Below are 17,045 nucleotides of genomic sequence, written 5' to 3' on the forward strand. Positions count from 1 at the left end.
AAATTTTGGGAAATAATTTCTCACACTTACTTCAGGAAAAGGCCTGGGCTTAGTATAAAATTAGAAAATCCAATTAAAGCCCAATAAAGAATCCGAAAGGGGGCTGACCTTCAATTTTTCTCACATTCAGACCCGTTTATTCTGTGGATTTTTTTTTGCCTTTTTTTTAAAAAAAAATTAAGACATTATTAAAATTAATTAATAGAAAATATTTTACTAATTAAAAAAATAATTATATTAAATAACTTTCTTTTTATTTAATATTTTTTAATATCTGATTTATTATAAAACACTAATTTTAGCCTAAATAATAAAAAAAATTCTTTTTTTGAAATAAAAATTAATTTTTTAAACAATATATTTCTTACATATTAGATGTTTTATTTTTGAATATCATAATTCATTTCTCACACTCGTATTAGCAATAACTTTTTTCCCGCCAACTACTAATCTCGTCGCGGGTCGAAGTGCTAACCAGGAAACTAGTATTAATCCGACAATAATCTGGAAATCTCTACAAATGGATCCAAAATTCCAATACACACACGTAAAACTCCTGGCCTTCGATCTCCTCTCTCTCCTCCAAACCCCGTCCTTCTCCTCCGATCCAATCTGCTTCTCTCGCCTTGGCAAGTCCCTCTCACGCGCCGAAATCCTTGGTCTCGTAACCTCCCGGGAGCACAAACCGAATAAATTTCTCAAATTCACAATCGATGACGGCACCGGTTGTGTAAGCTGCATTCTCTGGCTCAACCAACTCGCCTCCCCCTACTTCTCTCGCCGCAGCCCTCCAGATGTTCGATTAATTGCGGACGTGGCCACTCATTTTGCCTCCGACATCAAGATTGGGGTTGTGGCTAGGGTGCGCGGGAGGATCACGAGCTATAGAGGTGTTGTTCAGATTACTGTGTCCGATGTTGTGATAGAGAGGGATCCCAATGCGGAAACTTTCCACCGGTTAAATTGCATTAAGCTGGCGCGCAACTACTACGGTGTTGCCGCCCCATGTATGTAGTGCTGATGGTTCTAAAAGTTCTTTTTCTTCACTGTTGATTCCTTTCCTGATTAAGATGATTATGCTAATGTATACCGATAACGGTAGATGATAATTTTTTTTACTGTATTGCGAGTGAGATTTTGCTAAAACTCGAGGAGCTTGTTGTGGAAATGGAGATAGATTCATTAGTATGGCCTTGGTTACCTTTGATTGCTTTGTTCTGACTTTAAGCTCTATGGTTGATGGATCCAATCGATAGTGAATGCAGCTGTTGAAACATGCTACTGATGTGGAGCATTGGTTCACGGAATCTGATCCAAACATACACATATGGAGTTTTCAGTGAGATATTTATGAACCTGAAAGCTACAAAAGCGTCATGACAAAATAGTAGATGCTCATTTAAAGTTTTGCCATGTGAAAGAGCCAAAACAATAGAACATTGTCCTTCATTGTTCCCCATCTTATTTACATTTATAGCTAAGCCATTTCAAAAGTGCTGACCATTGATTATCAGTTTGTCAACCGCTAGTTCCGATTGAATTAGTGATAAGAGTATATCTCCCATGGTGGATATTCTCAGCCATTTACCAGGTTTATAATTAAAATTTACTGGTGTGTGGAAATATATTTGCTTTAGATGGTGTCTTTTAATGATATAGCTGCGTAGGCAAATTCACGACTTATTAGATTACAAGAACGACTGAAACCATCAGCACGCCAGTGAACTTTCCGAGTTTAAGTGTCTAGGGCAGCTTAGGCATGATAGCAAGGAAAATATCAGGGCTATTTTGTTTATGCTAGTAAGAGCATGGAAGTGAATTGCTATACAAATTTTAGTGTTCAGTTTCAAGTTGTATGTGGTTCTAGCTTCTGGCTAGCTGATAATTTCATTTTGATCCCCTAAATAGACTTTGCGAAGGGTCTTTGCAATTCTTTGCTTGATTTGCTACAGTCTTATTAGGTTTTGTTGTTGTTGGATCATGATGTATGCCTCTGTTGGTAATCTCCAATCTTTGATGTGATGTGAAGTAGCTAGGAACTCTATTTGTTAAGCAAAACAATTTTGACCATAATATTGTACTACTGGTGGAAAATAGAGGTTTACTCAAAAAAAAAAAAAAGGTTGCATCTCACTGAAGGGAATGGTTATTAATGATGAGCACAATGTTTCCATTGTTTTATATTTGGAGCTGTCAAAAATCAATGTCAGTTTTTCGGTTTTCTGGTGGCGGTGGCCCGGTGAGGTTGCTGGGATGATATCATCAAATAAGAGAGTAAGAAAAAAAGATAGCTCCATGATCTTTCTCGCTTGCAGAAGTTTTCATATGGGAGAGGGAGATCATAAGATAGTCTTGCCTAAGTTAATTTCTGACATGTGATAGGTTCATGGGAGTATTTAGTGCTGATAATGGAGGGGTAGTTGGAATTAGTCCATGACTAACCAAATGAAAAAGGCTGGTGTGTGGTTTGAAAGAAGATGATAAAAGGATTAGAGACGAGCTTCATGATTTGATAGACAACAAGGATGATGAGGAATGGGAAAACGGAAAGGGCAAGCAAGCCAGTGACAAGATCTTTGCTCAGGTCAATGAAATCAAGAAAATTGCAATAAAGTTTTGCAGTGAAACTCATTTTTTGATTTTCTACCGAAAGTGAAAAACTTCACATCAGAATGCTGAACAGGTCAAATTACTTGTTTGTTTTCCTCTTGAATTTAAAGTGTTGGCGTACAAGAGCCACACAATTTTCTAGTTTCAATGGGAATGGATGATGGGTACATTACTGACCCTTCTCTGCTTAGAGTTTTTAGGCATATCAAAGGTGGTCTATGTACTCCATTTGGAGATGCTATGCATTGCAGTAATAGAGATTAGAGGTAAGTTTATTACATAAATAATTGGGAAGAGAAGAAGTGCATTCGGCGTACCCTGATGATAAATCAACTAGTCAAATCCAAAACTTTCTTACGCTGACATTGAATCCGCGTGGCCCTTCTAATGGCCCATACGCAAAAAAAATGGTTTAAATAGAGCAAGGAAATTTGTAGGATAGCTCACAAAATTGATAGCTATCCTCATTCTTGGCCATGTGAGTATGTGACTTCACTATCGTTAATGTAATCCGCAAAGCTGCATCTGAAACTCTGCTAATTCTTTCATTCTTTGTATAAAGATTTCTGTATTGTTTAGGGATAATTACAGAGGAAATTCTCTCTCACTCTCTCTTTTTCTTTTTGTAATTTATACTTTAGCTTTTAAGATGCACTGACGTAGTTCTAACACCTTTCTACGTTTTATAGCCCAAACCAAAATTGAAATACGCTGCTCAAAACGGGAGATTGTGATTCTAAGAGAAAGAAGAGGTGGATTGAGATGGGGATTTTTAAAGCTGAAAAAAGGCAAAAGAAACAGAAAGAAAAATCGAATTGTACCCAATTGAAGATACGTTGCCTAAAGTATAAATCCGAGATGATCCTTTGACCGCCATGTTAGTCTATCTCAAATCTAGTATCTGTTTTTCCTTGCTTAATTTGATCAATATCCCGGTTATGGATAATATCTTTCCTTATGCTAAAAAGAAAATAAGAAACATAAAAATTAAACATTCCTGTTTGAATGAGAAACTCACAAAATGCTCCGAAGCTTGTGTATGGTGGACCATAGATTCATTATTGCTGAAAACAATAAAAACATGACCAATCTAGACATGTGAAAATAGGATTTTTTTTTTTTTTAAAAAAAAAAAACATATATAATAAATAGAAGAGGGTCCGGTAGCGCGTTGCTTCAGTAATCAAATTAATTATAATGGGTTATATAAAATTTTTAGAGAATAATCTGAGGACTGAAGTTGCAGATGCTACGTGGGAATTTGATAGGGATAACGAACAGTGATAAGCCATAAAAGAGAAGGAGATCAGGGGAAGGAATCATACATTCTTTAAGAACTTGATTGAATCCAAGTAATATATATGTGGTGGCCTCTTAGATGCCATTGTCATGGGCATATCAAACACTCAAACACAGTGTATCACTATCATCAACTCTTCAAGCTATAGGGAGAAGGAGAATCCCCTCTTTCCCTCTTCATAAATAAATCATTTAACCTTAGGGCCCCTTTACTCTTTAATTTTGTTTCACCTCTTTCTCTTCTCCTACCACCATTTTTATTCTACAGTAATGGGAGGGTGGTATAGGATGGCAACGATTCGAATAATTTTTAAATTTTTAATTTAACTGAATTTTAATATAATAAATTTAAATATTTATAATTAAATTTAAAATAAATTTAAATTTAAAAATTATTACCCATCTCTAAGCGAGTAATTTAGCATGAAATTATGTCAGACATATTTTTCTCTACATGGGCTAATTTTCAATTGCAATGGAGGCCTCAGGACCTGACAAATTAAATGGTCCTACAACAGTAGCCAAAAATATGTCATATTGTTTTCTGACTAAACATGGTACCTTTTTTTAAAATATAAAAAGTCTTCAGAAGAGGATGATTAATTGGGAATTTAAATTTTTAATATTTTTATATTGAGTTTGTAGCTCAATGTTATTTTCCCTCATCTTTAAATGTTAATTTTGAGCAACGAGAAGATTAATTATATAGTGCATATGTGACAAACGGTAATAAGTTTTTTATGGAAACAAAAATGCTAGTCTCCTCTCTAAATTCCATTAGCGTTTTCTTTATTAAAGCAAACTTTTTTAATTAGTCTTTGTTAATGGGGAAAGCAAACAAGAACAGGTCGTCAGTGAGTTTATTACAATAGAGAAAAAGAACATCACATTACCCACCACTAATCATACTTTCATGCTAAATTACTCTCTTACAATCAACAGAAACATAAGTTATCCCTGTCCCCATGATACTGGGAATGGGTAGCCACGTAGGTGGAAAAAAAAAACAAAAAGAGATAAGAGTGCCGCTGGACAACTATGTCTTATTCAAATTTTGGACAACCCATAATTTGGAACCAAATGGCTAAAAAAACAGCCGCAGTGTAAAGCTTCACTTCAAGAATTCTCAATTTGGAGAAGTTTAGGTGCGTTTCTATTCCTTAGTTTGGGATTAATTAAACGTCAGCTATATTATTTTAATTCTACAAGTGATAAACTAGTGTGCTAATCGATTGCTAATAGCCTTAAAAGATGAAATAATTAAAGACTAATTAAGCCATGAAGCCGGACACAGTCACCCAGAAGGGGCACGTGCAGAGAAGATCTAGTCAAATCAACAAAAATATAAGCCATATGAGCTTAGTTCAAGAAACTTACTTAATTTTAAAGAAAATTACTATATAGATTTATAAAATAGAAAAATTTATTATTTAATTCTTCAATTTTTAAAAATATATTAAAATATTCCTTATATCTTAATAATTCAACTAAATAATTTTTTTTTATAATATTTAATATTTCTCTTGCGTAAAATTAATAAAGCATTAATTGTTGAAGTTCTAAAGTAAGAACAGAATACAAAGAAAGAATATTTGAATTCTCTTTGGCTAATGATACTACAGCAGTCTTTGTATTTAGAATTAGATTCACCTTGGCACATGAGGCAAATGTTTGAAATCATTTGATGAATCATTTGAGGAAGTGCCGACAGGTCGTCAATCATCCCATCACCATTAACTCAAGGAAAGCTTTGTTTTGAATTGAGGACACTTTAAGCGTGTCTCAATGCTTTAGCTACTTTATTTCATAGGATAATTTATGTTCCTTAACTGAAAATTTCTCGTAGATAATCTTTATAGTATCATTAGCATCCCATTGATTTCTATGGGTGGAGCTTCTGAATTCATCATTTTCACAAACAATTGGACGGATTCAGTTTCACCGAACGACCACGCCATCGACTCTGGATGAGAAGAATGGACAACAAAATTTGATGTTAGGTAGCATTTGAGGGATAAATCGAGAAGCAAGCAGCCATTGCATGTGAGACGAAAGGTAAGAGTTGCTGAGTTCAAACGCAATGGAGGGAAACAAGATAAATAATTAGACTAACAGAAGAGTAAAGCCATGTGAGCTTATGTATTTAGAAGCTGTGAATATGTTGCTGGCCTCAAATTCTATAGCTCCATCTGCAACTCCATATTTATAGATGTGGTTTTCGAAGATGGAATATGGAGTTGCAGATGGAATTGGAATTAATAATTTCATCAAATGAGTGAGAGGACAGATAGTGGATTTCTGTTTGGAATAGTTGGTGGACTGGAGAAATACAAGAAAGAGAAAGAGAAGAAGGGAAATAAGAATTTAAACTATTTAAGTTATTAATGTAAGCTATTAAGAGTATTTATATTTTTTCGATTATTTTTAATAGTTTCTAATAATAATAAAATTCATTAATTGAATTAAAAATATAAAAGATATTTTAATATATTTTTAAAATTTTAAAAATTAAGTAGTGAATTTTTTTAGTTTTTCTTTAATTTTATTTGCTTTACAAATGAGAGATAGTTGCACAAAACCCTAGGATATGGAGTGGGCTGGTTGGGGGGACCCCTTGGATGCCCAAACAAGATCCTACATCCATGTAAACAAACGCAATTCCCATGAAGGGTTGGTTCTTCCAAAACCCAAAATTTTTTGCTATAATCCATGCATGAAAACAAGTTTATACTTTAGAAGACATTAAACTACTCGAAATAAAAAAAAGCTTTTAGTATTTGGTAAAATTGCCTTGTTTCACTTGGACACTTGTCTTGATTCAGCCAAAAAGAGCCTCTAAATTTTGCAGCATACCGGCACATGGACACGCTACTGAAAAGCAACGAAGAAGGTTTTGAGGAGAAGATGCAATTGCTTCTAAGTATTGACATATACATTTAACATAAATTTTTCTAAACCCCAAAATTTATAGGAGAAATGAGCAAAATCTTCTCCATACAAAAATTCCCTCTTCCAAAAACCCATAGATCTTTGTTATATGCAAATCTCATAGCCCAAGAAAACCATAATCAAAGATCCCCTAAACATTCTCCCTTGTAAAAAGCCTAACCTGCCCAACTTTTGTCCTTAGAAGTGAGATGTTATAAAGAAGAGAAGTCCTATAAAAGGAAACTCATTATTAAACAACCATCTCCAGTCTCTAAGTCTCCACACATGATATAAATTTTCTCCTTTTGGTTCTTTCTTTAAATGCATTTCTTCTCTCCAAGCATTCCAAATGGGAGAGTGGGTGGTTCGTGGCAGAATAGATCAAACCTAACTTTGCTGACCCCGGGCAGTTTTTGATAGTTATATAGTTTCTTTCTTTAATATGGAGAAGAAGAGGGCAGTGTTATTGGGTGCGACTTTATTTGTGTGCTGGTGAGCCAAGTAAGTAGCCATTTGGCTTCTTCTCTTGAAGTTCCCAAGCAAAAACCTTAGGTGGAAAAAGCCTTGGAGAGTTGGCCTTGGTTTTGGCGTTAAAACTAAAAGAGAGAGAGAGAGGGGGAGGGAGTTTTTGTGTGCGTGTAGGAGCTATTTCAGTTTCACCTTGCACTCGCACTTTATTCTCGTCTTCAAATTCGATACTTTGCTCTGTGCCCAGAACGAGGTTTTTCGTTTGCCCTGAGTGCGCTCCCCATCCCTTCTCTCTTTTTGTGTCTCCTACATTGTCTTATTCTGCTCTCAGAATCTCATAGTCTTACTTCCACGCATCATTTCTCTCTGTCTGTTCCTGGTGTTAATTGCCTCTCTTTCAGTTTCTCATATTTTTCCTCATTTTCTCTGTTTTTCTGTACTGGACTCAGAAGGGTAGAGATGGAAGAAAGCCTGAACCGGGCAACTGGGTATTTCTTGGATTTCTTTTTCTGTTCGTAAAATGCAGACGAACTGGGACTTCCTCTGTCGCCTCAATTGTTTTCTCTTCATTTCTTCAGGAATCAAATAATTTTCTTCTTCTCCCTCTCCTTATTCATTGGGTTCCCCCCCCCCCCTCCCCCCCGTTAGTTTTATCATAAAACCAGAAACTTCTTGTTGGGCTCTTTCCAGAAAACTTTGCTTCCAGGATTCTTTCTATTCTGAGCAGGACCCAGAAGATTTTGAGTGATTGTTTAATAAAGGGGAACGAAATTTACCATCATTGCCATAACAATCTGGAAAGCTTTATGAATTTGTGAAACAATGAGAGATGGGAACTCGAAGAAAAGCAAGGTTTGTAAGGTGCATTCACAAAGAAAATCTTATTTTTTATTCGTAGATATTCTAAAAAATTGCTCTCTGTTTCTGTATTATTGATGAAGCTTTCATGGCCCAAGACACTGGTCAAGAAGTGGTTCAATATCAAGAGCAAAGCTGAGGAATTTCAAGCAGACGATGTCGTTTGTGGAGGTGATTATTGTCTTATCTTCTTCTCGATTTGGGAATCTTGGCCATTTATGTCAAGAACAAAAATGGAATTTTTCTCTACGACTTGTTAGCTCAGTTGCTTTTTGGATTCGTATGGACCCTTGAAACTTCAGCATCGTTCTGCAACTGCATCAATGTTTGTTTTATACAATGAAAATGTGTTTTTGGATTTTAATGAGGTTCAGCTACTACCATTTGCAGCTAGAGATCTGTTAATTTGTTGTTTTCCTCATCTGAATTTTAATTTTTTTGTTTTTCTTCCTCGCTAAAGATTTCTTTTTTTATTTTTTATTTTATTTTTTGGGTTCGAATATGTTGGATTGATGCATTGACAGTGCAAAGAGCACAGCTTTAACCACTTTATTGCGTTTCTTTTTCAGGTATTGATGAGGATTGGAGGACCAAATTCTCAGAGAGAGAGGCATGCACCATCAAGAAAAGCAAAACAGGTTCAGTATCTACTCTTCAACTATTGCTTTGGACCACATTTCGCTTTAACCCCTTAAAAATCTAGATAAAAAGGAATATTTTTAATTATCATGTCTTTTGCTTTTCAATATCTTGGCGACCTTGGCCTCACTGATATTTCTGAAGATTATGAACTTCCATTTTGATGCGCAGAAAGAATCAATAAGAGGAATTCTGATCGAGTTCGAAGAACCAAGATTGACATTGATGCTGGGCATGTCACTGATGTTCACAATTATAGGTGTGTTCATTATGGTGCATATGGTTTGTTTCTTCCTGAGAGCTGGGTTTTTATTGTGATCTAATTGCCATAGGACTGCAGGATTTTTGTAGCAACCTGGAATGTTGCTGGAAAATCTCCTCCAAGTTATTTGAATCTTGAAGATTGGCTTCATACCTCTCCTCCTGCTGACATTTATGTTCTTGGGTATGTTTAATTAGTCAACCTAATTTTCCTTGCATTTTTTTACAGGATTAAGTTCAATAATACTAAGCAAGCCCCTTGATCATATTGAATTTAGGTTTCAAGAAATTGTTCCTCTGAATGCTGGCAATGTCTTGGGTACAGAAGACAATGGCCCAGCCAGAAAATGGTTAGCTCTTATTAGGAAGACTCTAAATAGTCTTCCTGGTGCAAGTGCTGGTTATCATACGCCTTCCCCCACCCCTGATCCAATTGTAGAATTGGATGCAGATTTTGAGGGTTCAACAAGGCAGAAGGCCTCATCTTTTTTCCATCGTCGCTCCTTTCAATCATTGAGCCGCAGCATGAGAATGGATAATGACATGACAATGCTACAACCTAGACTTGATCGACGTTTCAGTGTCTGTGATAGGGTCATATTTGGGCATAGACCAAGTGATTATGAGCCCAATTTTAAATGGGGCTCCTCAGATGATGAGAATGGACATGGGGATTCACCAGGTACCTCTCATTATTCACCAATTGACTATGGTGGATCCTTCTCATTAGAGGATAGAGATAGGCAAATGGGGCAATCAATGTACTGTTTAGTTGCCAGTAAGCAAATGGTTGGAATATTTCTAACAGTATGGGTAAAGAGCGATCTCAGAGATGATGTTCGCAACATGAAAGTGTCTTGTGTGGGTAGAGGGTTGATGGGTTATCTCGGAAACAAGGTACATTTTTTATTGATGGTAAATTTCTTGAATTAGAACCAGATTTTGAAGAGCTAAGAAAATGGAAAGTAGCATTCTTATTTTCTCGAGTTTTTCAGGGTTCAATTTCAATTAGCATGTCATTGCACCAAACAAGCTTTTGCTTCATCTGTAGCCATTTAACATCTGGGCAGAAGGAGGGAGATGAGCTACGAAGAAACTCTGATGTCATGGAGATCCTTAGGAAGACAAGGTTTCCTAGAGTTCATGGTATAGGAGATGAAAGTTCCCCTCAAACAATTCTGGAACATGAGTAAGGCCTAAATCATACTACTTCCAAATTGTTCTTATGCTGTATTTTATTAGTGATTGAACTAAATCCACTTACAGTGTCTAATACTGCATTATGTTGATGCAGTCGAATTATTTGGCTTGGGGATTTAAATTATCGAATTGCCTTGTCTTACCGAACTGCAAAGGCACTTGTGGAGATGCGCAACTGGAGGGCATTGTTAGAGAATGACCAGGCATGTTGCCTACTATCTTAGCTTATATTATAAGAGCAATTTGGTGTTCTTTCCAACTTGCTCTAGGGATTTGCTTCTCTTTATTAACAAGAAATAGTCATCTCAACTCTCTGATGGTTCTTTCAGCTTAGGATAGAACAGAGACGGGGACGAGTCTTTCAGGGTTGGACTGAAGGGAGGATATACTTCCCTCCCACATACAAGTATTCTAACAATTCAGACCGATATGCAGGGGATGACAGGTGCCCAAAGGAGAAGCGAAGAACCCCTGCATGGTAATTTTTCTTTATTTTAGAAAAAAAAAGATTATACCCTTCTCTTAAGGGGAAAAAAACAGAGAGAAGTTTCATATTCTTGTTTATTGAACTGTAAATTAATTAAAATTGAAATCCCATGCATATTGCCTCTATGGGGCCATGTTAGCAGAGTAGAATGTGTTTAAATTATTTGATAATAAAAGAAATGATCAATCCATACACATGCATGTAGGTGTGATCGCATATTGTGGTATGGAAGAGGCCTCAATCAGTTATCTTATGTACGTGGGGAATCAAGGTTCTCAGATCATAGACCAGTTTATAGCATATTTTTGGCTGAGGTTGAGTCAATAAGTCGCAGCCGAATCAAGAAAAGCATGAGTTGTTCAAGTTCCAGAATTGAAGTGGAGGAGCTACTGCCACAGGCACTTGGATACAGTGAGCTCAATTTCTTATAAGAGATGGTTTCTGATGCTGACTCATGCAAGCATGCTCAAGATAGTTGAAGGATGAACTGCTCTACAGCCCAAGTAATTTTGCACTTGATCTGGTTTTTGCTTGATCTGTTTTTTGCTAGAACATCCTTTTTTGTTTACCTTACAATTAACACATGCTTTTATGTTCTGTCTGCAGGATTCGTTAATAACAAGTTCTTTTGTACAGAATGCAGTTGCTTAAAATTTCAAACTTTAGTTGGTTTCCTTATCCTGACACGTAAGTTCTTGTCACATATGCTTCTCTTAATCATCTTATTTCCTGCGTCTAGTAAAAATATAAAGTAGCCAAATTGGTGGACTAAATGCAACCTGGCTGAATGTAGCTAGCAAGCTATACGAGTTAGTATCTTTAGGCCAGAAGATACTTGAATTCCAATGGGAAAAAAGATAATATACTGTGCATATTTTCTGAAAGTATTGTCTTAATCATGTCCTCTTTCCAGTTAAAGTATGGTTCAAAAGATCACTTGCATGTTCTAATTTGTAACTAGTGTTTTGTCCTCTTTGCAGGTGGGCGATGTTGATGAGAAACTCTGCCTTGGTGGTGAAAAGAGACATTCAGTTGCCTAAGTCCAATAAAGGTTGATCCTCCGGTTTGTTTCCCTTTCTCAACTTGGCTGTGGTTATTCTTTTCAATTAATTATTCTAATCTCTCCACACCTTTTTCCTTATTAATATAGGTACAAGTTGAGTATACTTTGTCAAATAACTGCTGGCCCGAAAAGATTGCAACTAGACTATTTCTTACACAACAAAGAAAGTGCTGATTTTCAAACATATCTACCCTGTCTCAGCACAAGTATGTGGGCGTAATAGTAAGGTAATGGAAGTTGACTGTCATTGGATGCTACTGCTTTCATCAGTAGACTAGTTTTTCATTTGAAGGTAGCATTTCTTCATAACTTCCAATGCATGAATTTGCAAAATAGAAAGTTTCCCAATTGCTTAAATACCCTTTTCTTTGTGGTAAAACTTTTTTAGGAGAAGACTTGTCAAGTTGAGGAGCTGTTTACAGATCTAATTTGCTGAGAATTCAGTGGTGTATCTTTCTTTCCTTTTTTTTTTCAAAAAAAAAAAAAAAAAAAAAAACAATTTTTTATTAGTTTAGAATTTTAGTGAAGCAAGTGCGGGATGTGATGGGTACCCATCACAAATTTAAAGAAGAGTTGAAGTTGTGATAGATATGAAGCTTCTTTTTCTGTTGCTGCTAATGACTTTACTGAAAAGGAAAAGAAACTTACTGGATCATCTCTATTGTCATTTTATCTTTTCTTCTGAAGACAAGCTGAATTTTAATCAGGACATGAAAAGAAGTAAAGAGGGAGGGAAAAAGAAGGCAAACAAACTTGTTCCTTCGTTAAGGCATGTCAGGTGGTTTATCCAGGATGTCCTTGTATTGTAGAGTTCTGAATTCCAACTTTTTTTGCCTTTTTAGGGGAAATTTTGCCCCTATCAGATAGCTGTTTCTTTAGGCATCAAATGAAAAACCAAAGGGTATTGAGAAATATTGGGTGTCAAAACTTAATATTATTGGTGCTTTTGTACTTGTTCACCAAGCTTCAAGTGATGGGTAAAAAAGAAAAAATTTACTCTTTCCATAACACCTTTCATATTAATGGCATTGGGCATAACCTTTGATCAACAAAATCCTTGCAGCAATAAGGTGCAATTATGATTGGTAGTAGCAGTTACAGCACTCTCTGATCCAGCAGGTACAAAATAGTAATACAAATACATCCATTGAGCAGATCTCTGAGGAGGCAGAGAGAGTGTGGCAGAGGTTAGGTTGCTTCCCACCCACACCAATTCAAAAGAGCTAAAAGAACTGCCCTCTTTGAAAAAAAAAAAAGAAAAAGAACTGCGCTGTTATACGTTTGCAGTTTCTACCAAAGGGAGGTGAAAAAGGTTAAATTTGAAGTTTAATCATCAACTGAAGGAGCGAGCGAGTTGTTTTTAAGGCATGTCAGCGTCTCCCCTCTCGTCTCCTTGTCTGTCTCTCGCTTGTTTTCCGTGCCCACATACCCTTTCTTTTCTTTTCTTTGCTTTTCTTTTCTTTTCTTCTCTCTTTCTGCTGCTAAAAATAGTCGGTCACCCTCACCTACATTCCTCTCTTCCACGCGCTTACTGTAGCGTCGGATTTCTTTTCACCCTGTAGGTCCGGTTCTTGGGTTGACGGGTGGAGGAATACTGACTCTTTTTATTTTCTTTCTCATGGAAAGTGTACAGGTGGCGATCTTCTGGGCCCACCAAAGTTGTTCTCACAATCACAGAGCAAAGACTGCTTTAGCCAACTCATTCTGCCAGCAGGGGGGGTGGGGGGGCACCTGGTATCTCGCTGGCCGCAGGAACATGCACCTATATATATATATATAATTAAAAATTTTATTCAATGTCTTTTTTGGTATATATACATTTTTTATCAAGCAATTTCAATTTAACGCTGAGAGAGGAAATTATATTTGATAATTTTTAAATTTGAATATTTAGTTTACATATTGTTACATATCACAGAATCTAGAAAGACAAGAGGAGCACAATCAATCCAATCATGGATTTAAAACGACATGTTTGGAAGTTTATAAGAATCTCTTAAAGCCTGCAACTGCACAACCCCTCACATTTTCTATTTACCACTCTCTTTGCAAAAAGAAAAAAAAAATAATTAAATTAATTATAAAACAATGAATATTCAAAATCCACAAGTGAACAGAAGGATTGTGACAAAAACCCATTTGGTTAAGACATGGAAACTTGATTGTTGCCATAGGAAATTTCATAATTTGAAGGCTGAATCGGTTGGACAGCAAATCCCTTTTGTATGGGTCGGATGTTCGTGGACCTCACATACCAGATTTTGTGTTTTTATTAAATTTAAAGGTCGTTGCAATGGTTTCATTCAAGGAAACATCAACCCACTATTCCTGGATTAACAAATCACCCACTGTTAAATTCATTTCACCATAATGTAAAATTTTTAGTAATTTAATTATTTCTTAATATTTTAAAATGAATATAAAAGATGATCATATATGTATTGTGAATTTTGTAATGGGCCCAATGGAGATTTGGCTAAGGAAAGGGGACAAAAAATCAAATTGGGGATGGGAGAGGTGGTTCTTTGGTTTTCTGTTATCTGAACTAGCATACATTTTCAACAACCGAAACAGATATTGAGAAGCCAAAAAAGAGAAGTAAGGAAGACATGCACAAGGCCCGCCTTCCAAAATCTATATGTTATTTTGAACATCTGGGTCTGGCTTTGAAACTCTTACATTGTGAAGGGGGCTTCTACTCCTATTGGCTGTAACGATGTGCAAAAGTGAAATCCAAGTTGTGGAAGAAAAAGTTTTCATTTCTTTTTCATTTTTAGGTTCAGTTTTGGATTTGAGGAATTAAAAATTTGAAATCCTTACTCCAAATTTCTTCCCTTACTTTTAGATTTTTATATTCATGAGTTTAATACCCAATCCATCCTTTCCTTAAGCTGAAAAAAACTACACAATGGGTCATCTATTAATTTATACCCTAAACTTATAATTCTCTTGAATTGCCGGGGAAAAGCATTTTCTTATAGTTTAACATGATTTATTTTATAAAAAATAAAAATTTAAATGAATTTTTATAAAATTATCTTACAAGATTTTATATTTTTAAAATAAAAATTTTTTAAATTAAAAAATAAATTTTTTATTTCAAATTGAGAGATTATACCGTGATTCATGATTGGAAGTTCTGCAAGAAAATGCAGCATGTAATGTACTGCATGCAAAGACCCATATTTGAAGTTCTTTTTATTTCCCAGCGCTCTTCACATGCATTTCTTTTGTAATTTGTGAGAGGGAAAATTCTGCTGCCAATGAGATAAAATGCCCCAAAATCATCTGGTCATTTAAGGATCAAGTCTCTCAATCCTATTTCTGTAATTGCCTTTTAATGAGCCTTGTAAAATATTTTGAGGATTATAAAAAAAAAAAAATTTCGGTCATAATTATTAATTAATAAAAAATAATTATATTTTATTCTCTAATAATTAATTGCTACGTGTCAGGAAATTATTCGTTGGATTACTGTAATCATCCTGTTTCAGCCTTTGGGCCACCAAAGCAAGCACACGTCTGAGCAACCGTACGAGTTTGCCCTTTTGCTTACGCATGCTGCAATTTTCTCACGTGGCAGAGCGGGTTTCTTTCGCAAGCTTACGTCAAGGACGACCTTATATAAATGCGATTTGACGTACTGTCACAATTGAAGCATAACAGTAAGGCTTATTTAGTTCAAATTCTTAATTTTTTAAAAAAGTACTTTTAAAAAAAATAATTTATTTAACTTCAATTAAAAAAAGTAATATTTTTAAATTTCTGAAAAATTTTAAAAAAATACCACTCAAACAATATAAATAAACTGATCTTTAATTACATTGTGTAAATTTAATAAATAAATAGGGAAGAATTTGAAGTAATTCCTAGAATAGCTAAAATCATACCAAAATGTGTGTTAGGTCCATTGAATTAATAGCTAAACAATAAATAATTGTAGGAATCTTTCCACTGATGAGCTTCAGACATATAAAATGAACATGCATAATATTAGCTAGTAGCTGCAGTGGTGTAATGTAGAGCAGATGCAGGAGTGCTTGGTGAATGCCAATAAAAAAATGAGGAGATGCATGTCTCTTTCATTAAAAAAGAATTACGTAGTCACTCTTTATGTAAATGGACACGTAAAATGTGAGAAATACGAGATAAATTTGGGGGAAAATGCAAGAAAACTGACAAGAGGATGAGCAAAGCAAGGACTGGGATTTTGGGAATTAGCTCCTCACTGTAGTGGATTCTGAATACTGTCATAAACCTTACGCTTGAAAGTAACAAAACGCCTATATTTGGCCTTTCTCTCTGTCTTTGGGAAGCTAAACAACTGATAAAATTCTACCTTTCAGCTATTTTCACTTCAAACATCATCATTGCCACATGCCAAATATTCCCACCAAGCATTACTCCCAAAAACTTCGTGCGAAAACCAGTTAAAAAAAAGAGAGAGAAAACAACCATGCAACCTCCCTGGGAGATGAAGAAAAGGAAAAAGAAAATAAAAATAATTAACCGAGCGAAAACTGTAGACTAGCTGGGCAGGCATGTATAGGCTCTTAATACGTTGTGGTCCAGAGATAATTAAGAAGAGAGAGAGAGAATCATGGTGACCTAAGAAATTAAACAATGCAGAAATAGAAAATACTTAGGTAGGCAAGGCATAGTTTTTGGGTTTCAATGTGAGCAGCGTGCCAAATTGAAGCATTTCATTAAGTAGACATGATGTCACAACAAGCTCTTTCTCCTCCTTTTCTAACCCCTTGCTTTAGTTTTTATTACTGTTGCTTGTTGAACAAGGTGTGTCAGTACTCAGTATTATGAGTGAAGGAAGATGCACACACATGAGCACGAGGGTTCTTGTAGCTAGGCCTTTGTGGGTTTAACATAGCTAGATAATTAGTCAACAAGGGCAAAAACACCCTCTTCACTCAGAGACCATATATACTACTGCAATGGATGATCTCATTTGGGACGTAGAGTTGTGTCATCATACGCATCTTATCTTCAGTCTTCGATCTTCACCATCCACGTGCGTGCCACTCTTGCGCTTCTTCATGTCTTCTCGTCAACCCCTCGTTTTTTACAATGGTCTTTAGACAGGCTTGAGTGCATAATTTTCCCCGGAAATTGAAAAATGATGAGAGGAAAAGGTATTACAAGATTCCAAACATGTCACCCATCATATGATATTCACTTTCTCAGCGTTAAGTTTGGGTTAATTTCCGAATTTCAAAG

At 35.7% G+C, this 17,045-nt stretch overlaps 2 protein-coding genes across 2 annotated transcripts; both read left to right on the forward strand.

The window, feature by feature from the left end:
- Window positions 1–404: 404 nt before the first annotated feature.
- LOC110611612 (CST complex subunit STN1) lies at window positions 405–1,185 on the forward strand. Its single transcript, XM_021752006.2, has one exon. The coding sequence runs from the start codon at window positions 521–523 to the stop codon at window positions 1,013–1,015; it is 495 nt and encodes a 164-aa protein (XP_021607698.1). The 5' UTR covers window positions 405–520; the 3' UTR covers window positions 1,016–1,185.
- A 5,858-nt stretch (window positions 1,186–7,043) lies between these two features.
- Window positions 7,044–12,772, forward strand: LOC110620946 (type I inositol polyphosphate 5-phosphatase 4). Its single transcript, XM_021764902.2, has 14 exons — window positions 7,044–8,157; window positions 8,247–8,334; window positions 8,733–8,801; window positions 8,974–9,061; window positions 9,143–9,247; window positions 9,342–9,960; window positions 10,059–10,252; window positions 10,358–10,466; window positions 10,593–10,741; window positions 10,956–11,253; window positions 11,357–11,437; window positions 11,731–11,801; window positions 11,901–12,040; window positions 12,202–12,772. Exons 1-10 carry the CDS (start codon window positions 8,128–8,130, stop codon window positions 11,179–11,181), a joined length of 1,677 nt encoding a protein of 558 aa, XP_021620594.1. The 5' UTR covers window positions 7,044–8,127; the 3' UTR covers window positions 11,182–11,253; window positions 11,357–11,437; window positions 11,731–11,801; window positions 11,901–12,040; window positions 12,202–12,772.
- The last annotated feature ends 4,273 nt before the right edge of the window (window positions 12,773–17,045 follow it).

Source organism: Manihot esculenta, chromosome 1, assembly GCF_001659605.2.
Source record: "Manihot esculenta cultivar AM560-2 chromosome 1, M.esculenta_v8, whole genome shotgun sequence".
Taxonomy (NCBI): domain Eukaryota; kingdom Viridiplantae; phylum Streptophyta; class Magnoliopsida; order Malpighiales; family Euphorbiaceae; genus Manihot; species Manihot esculenta.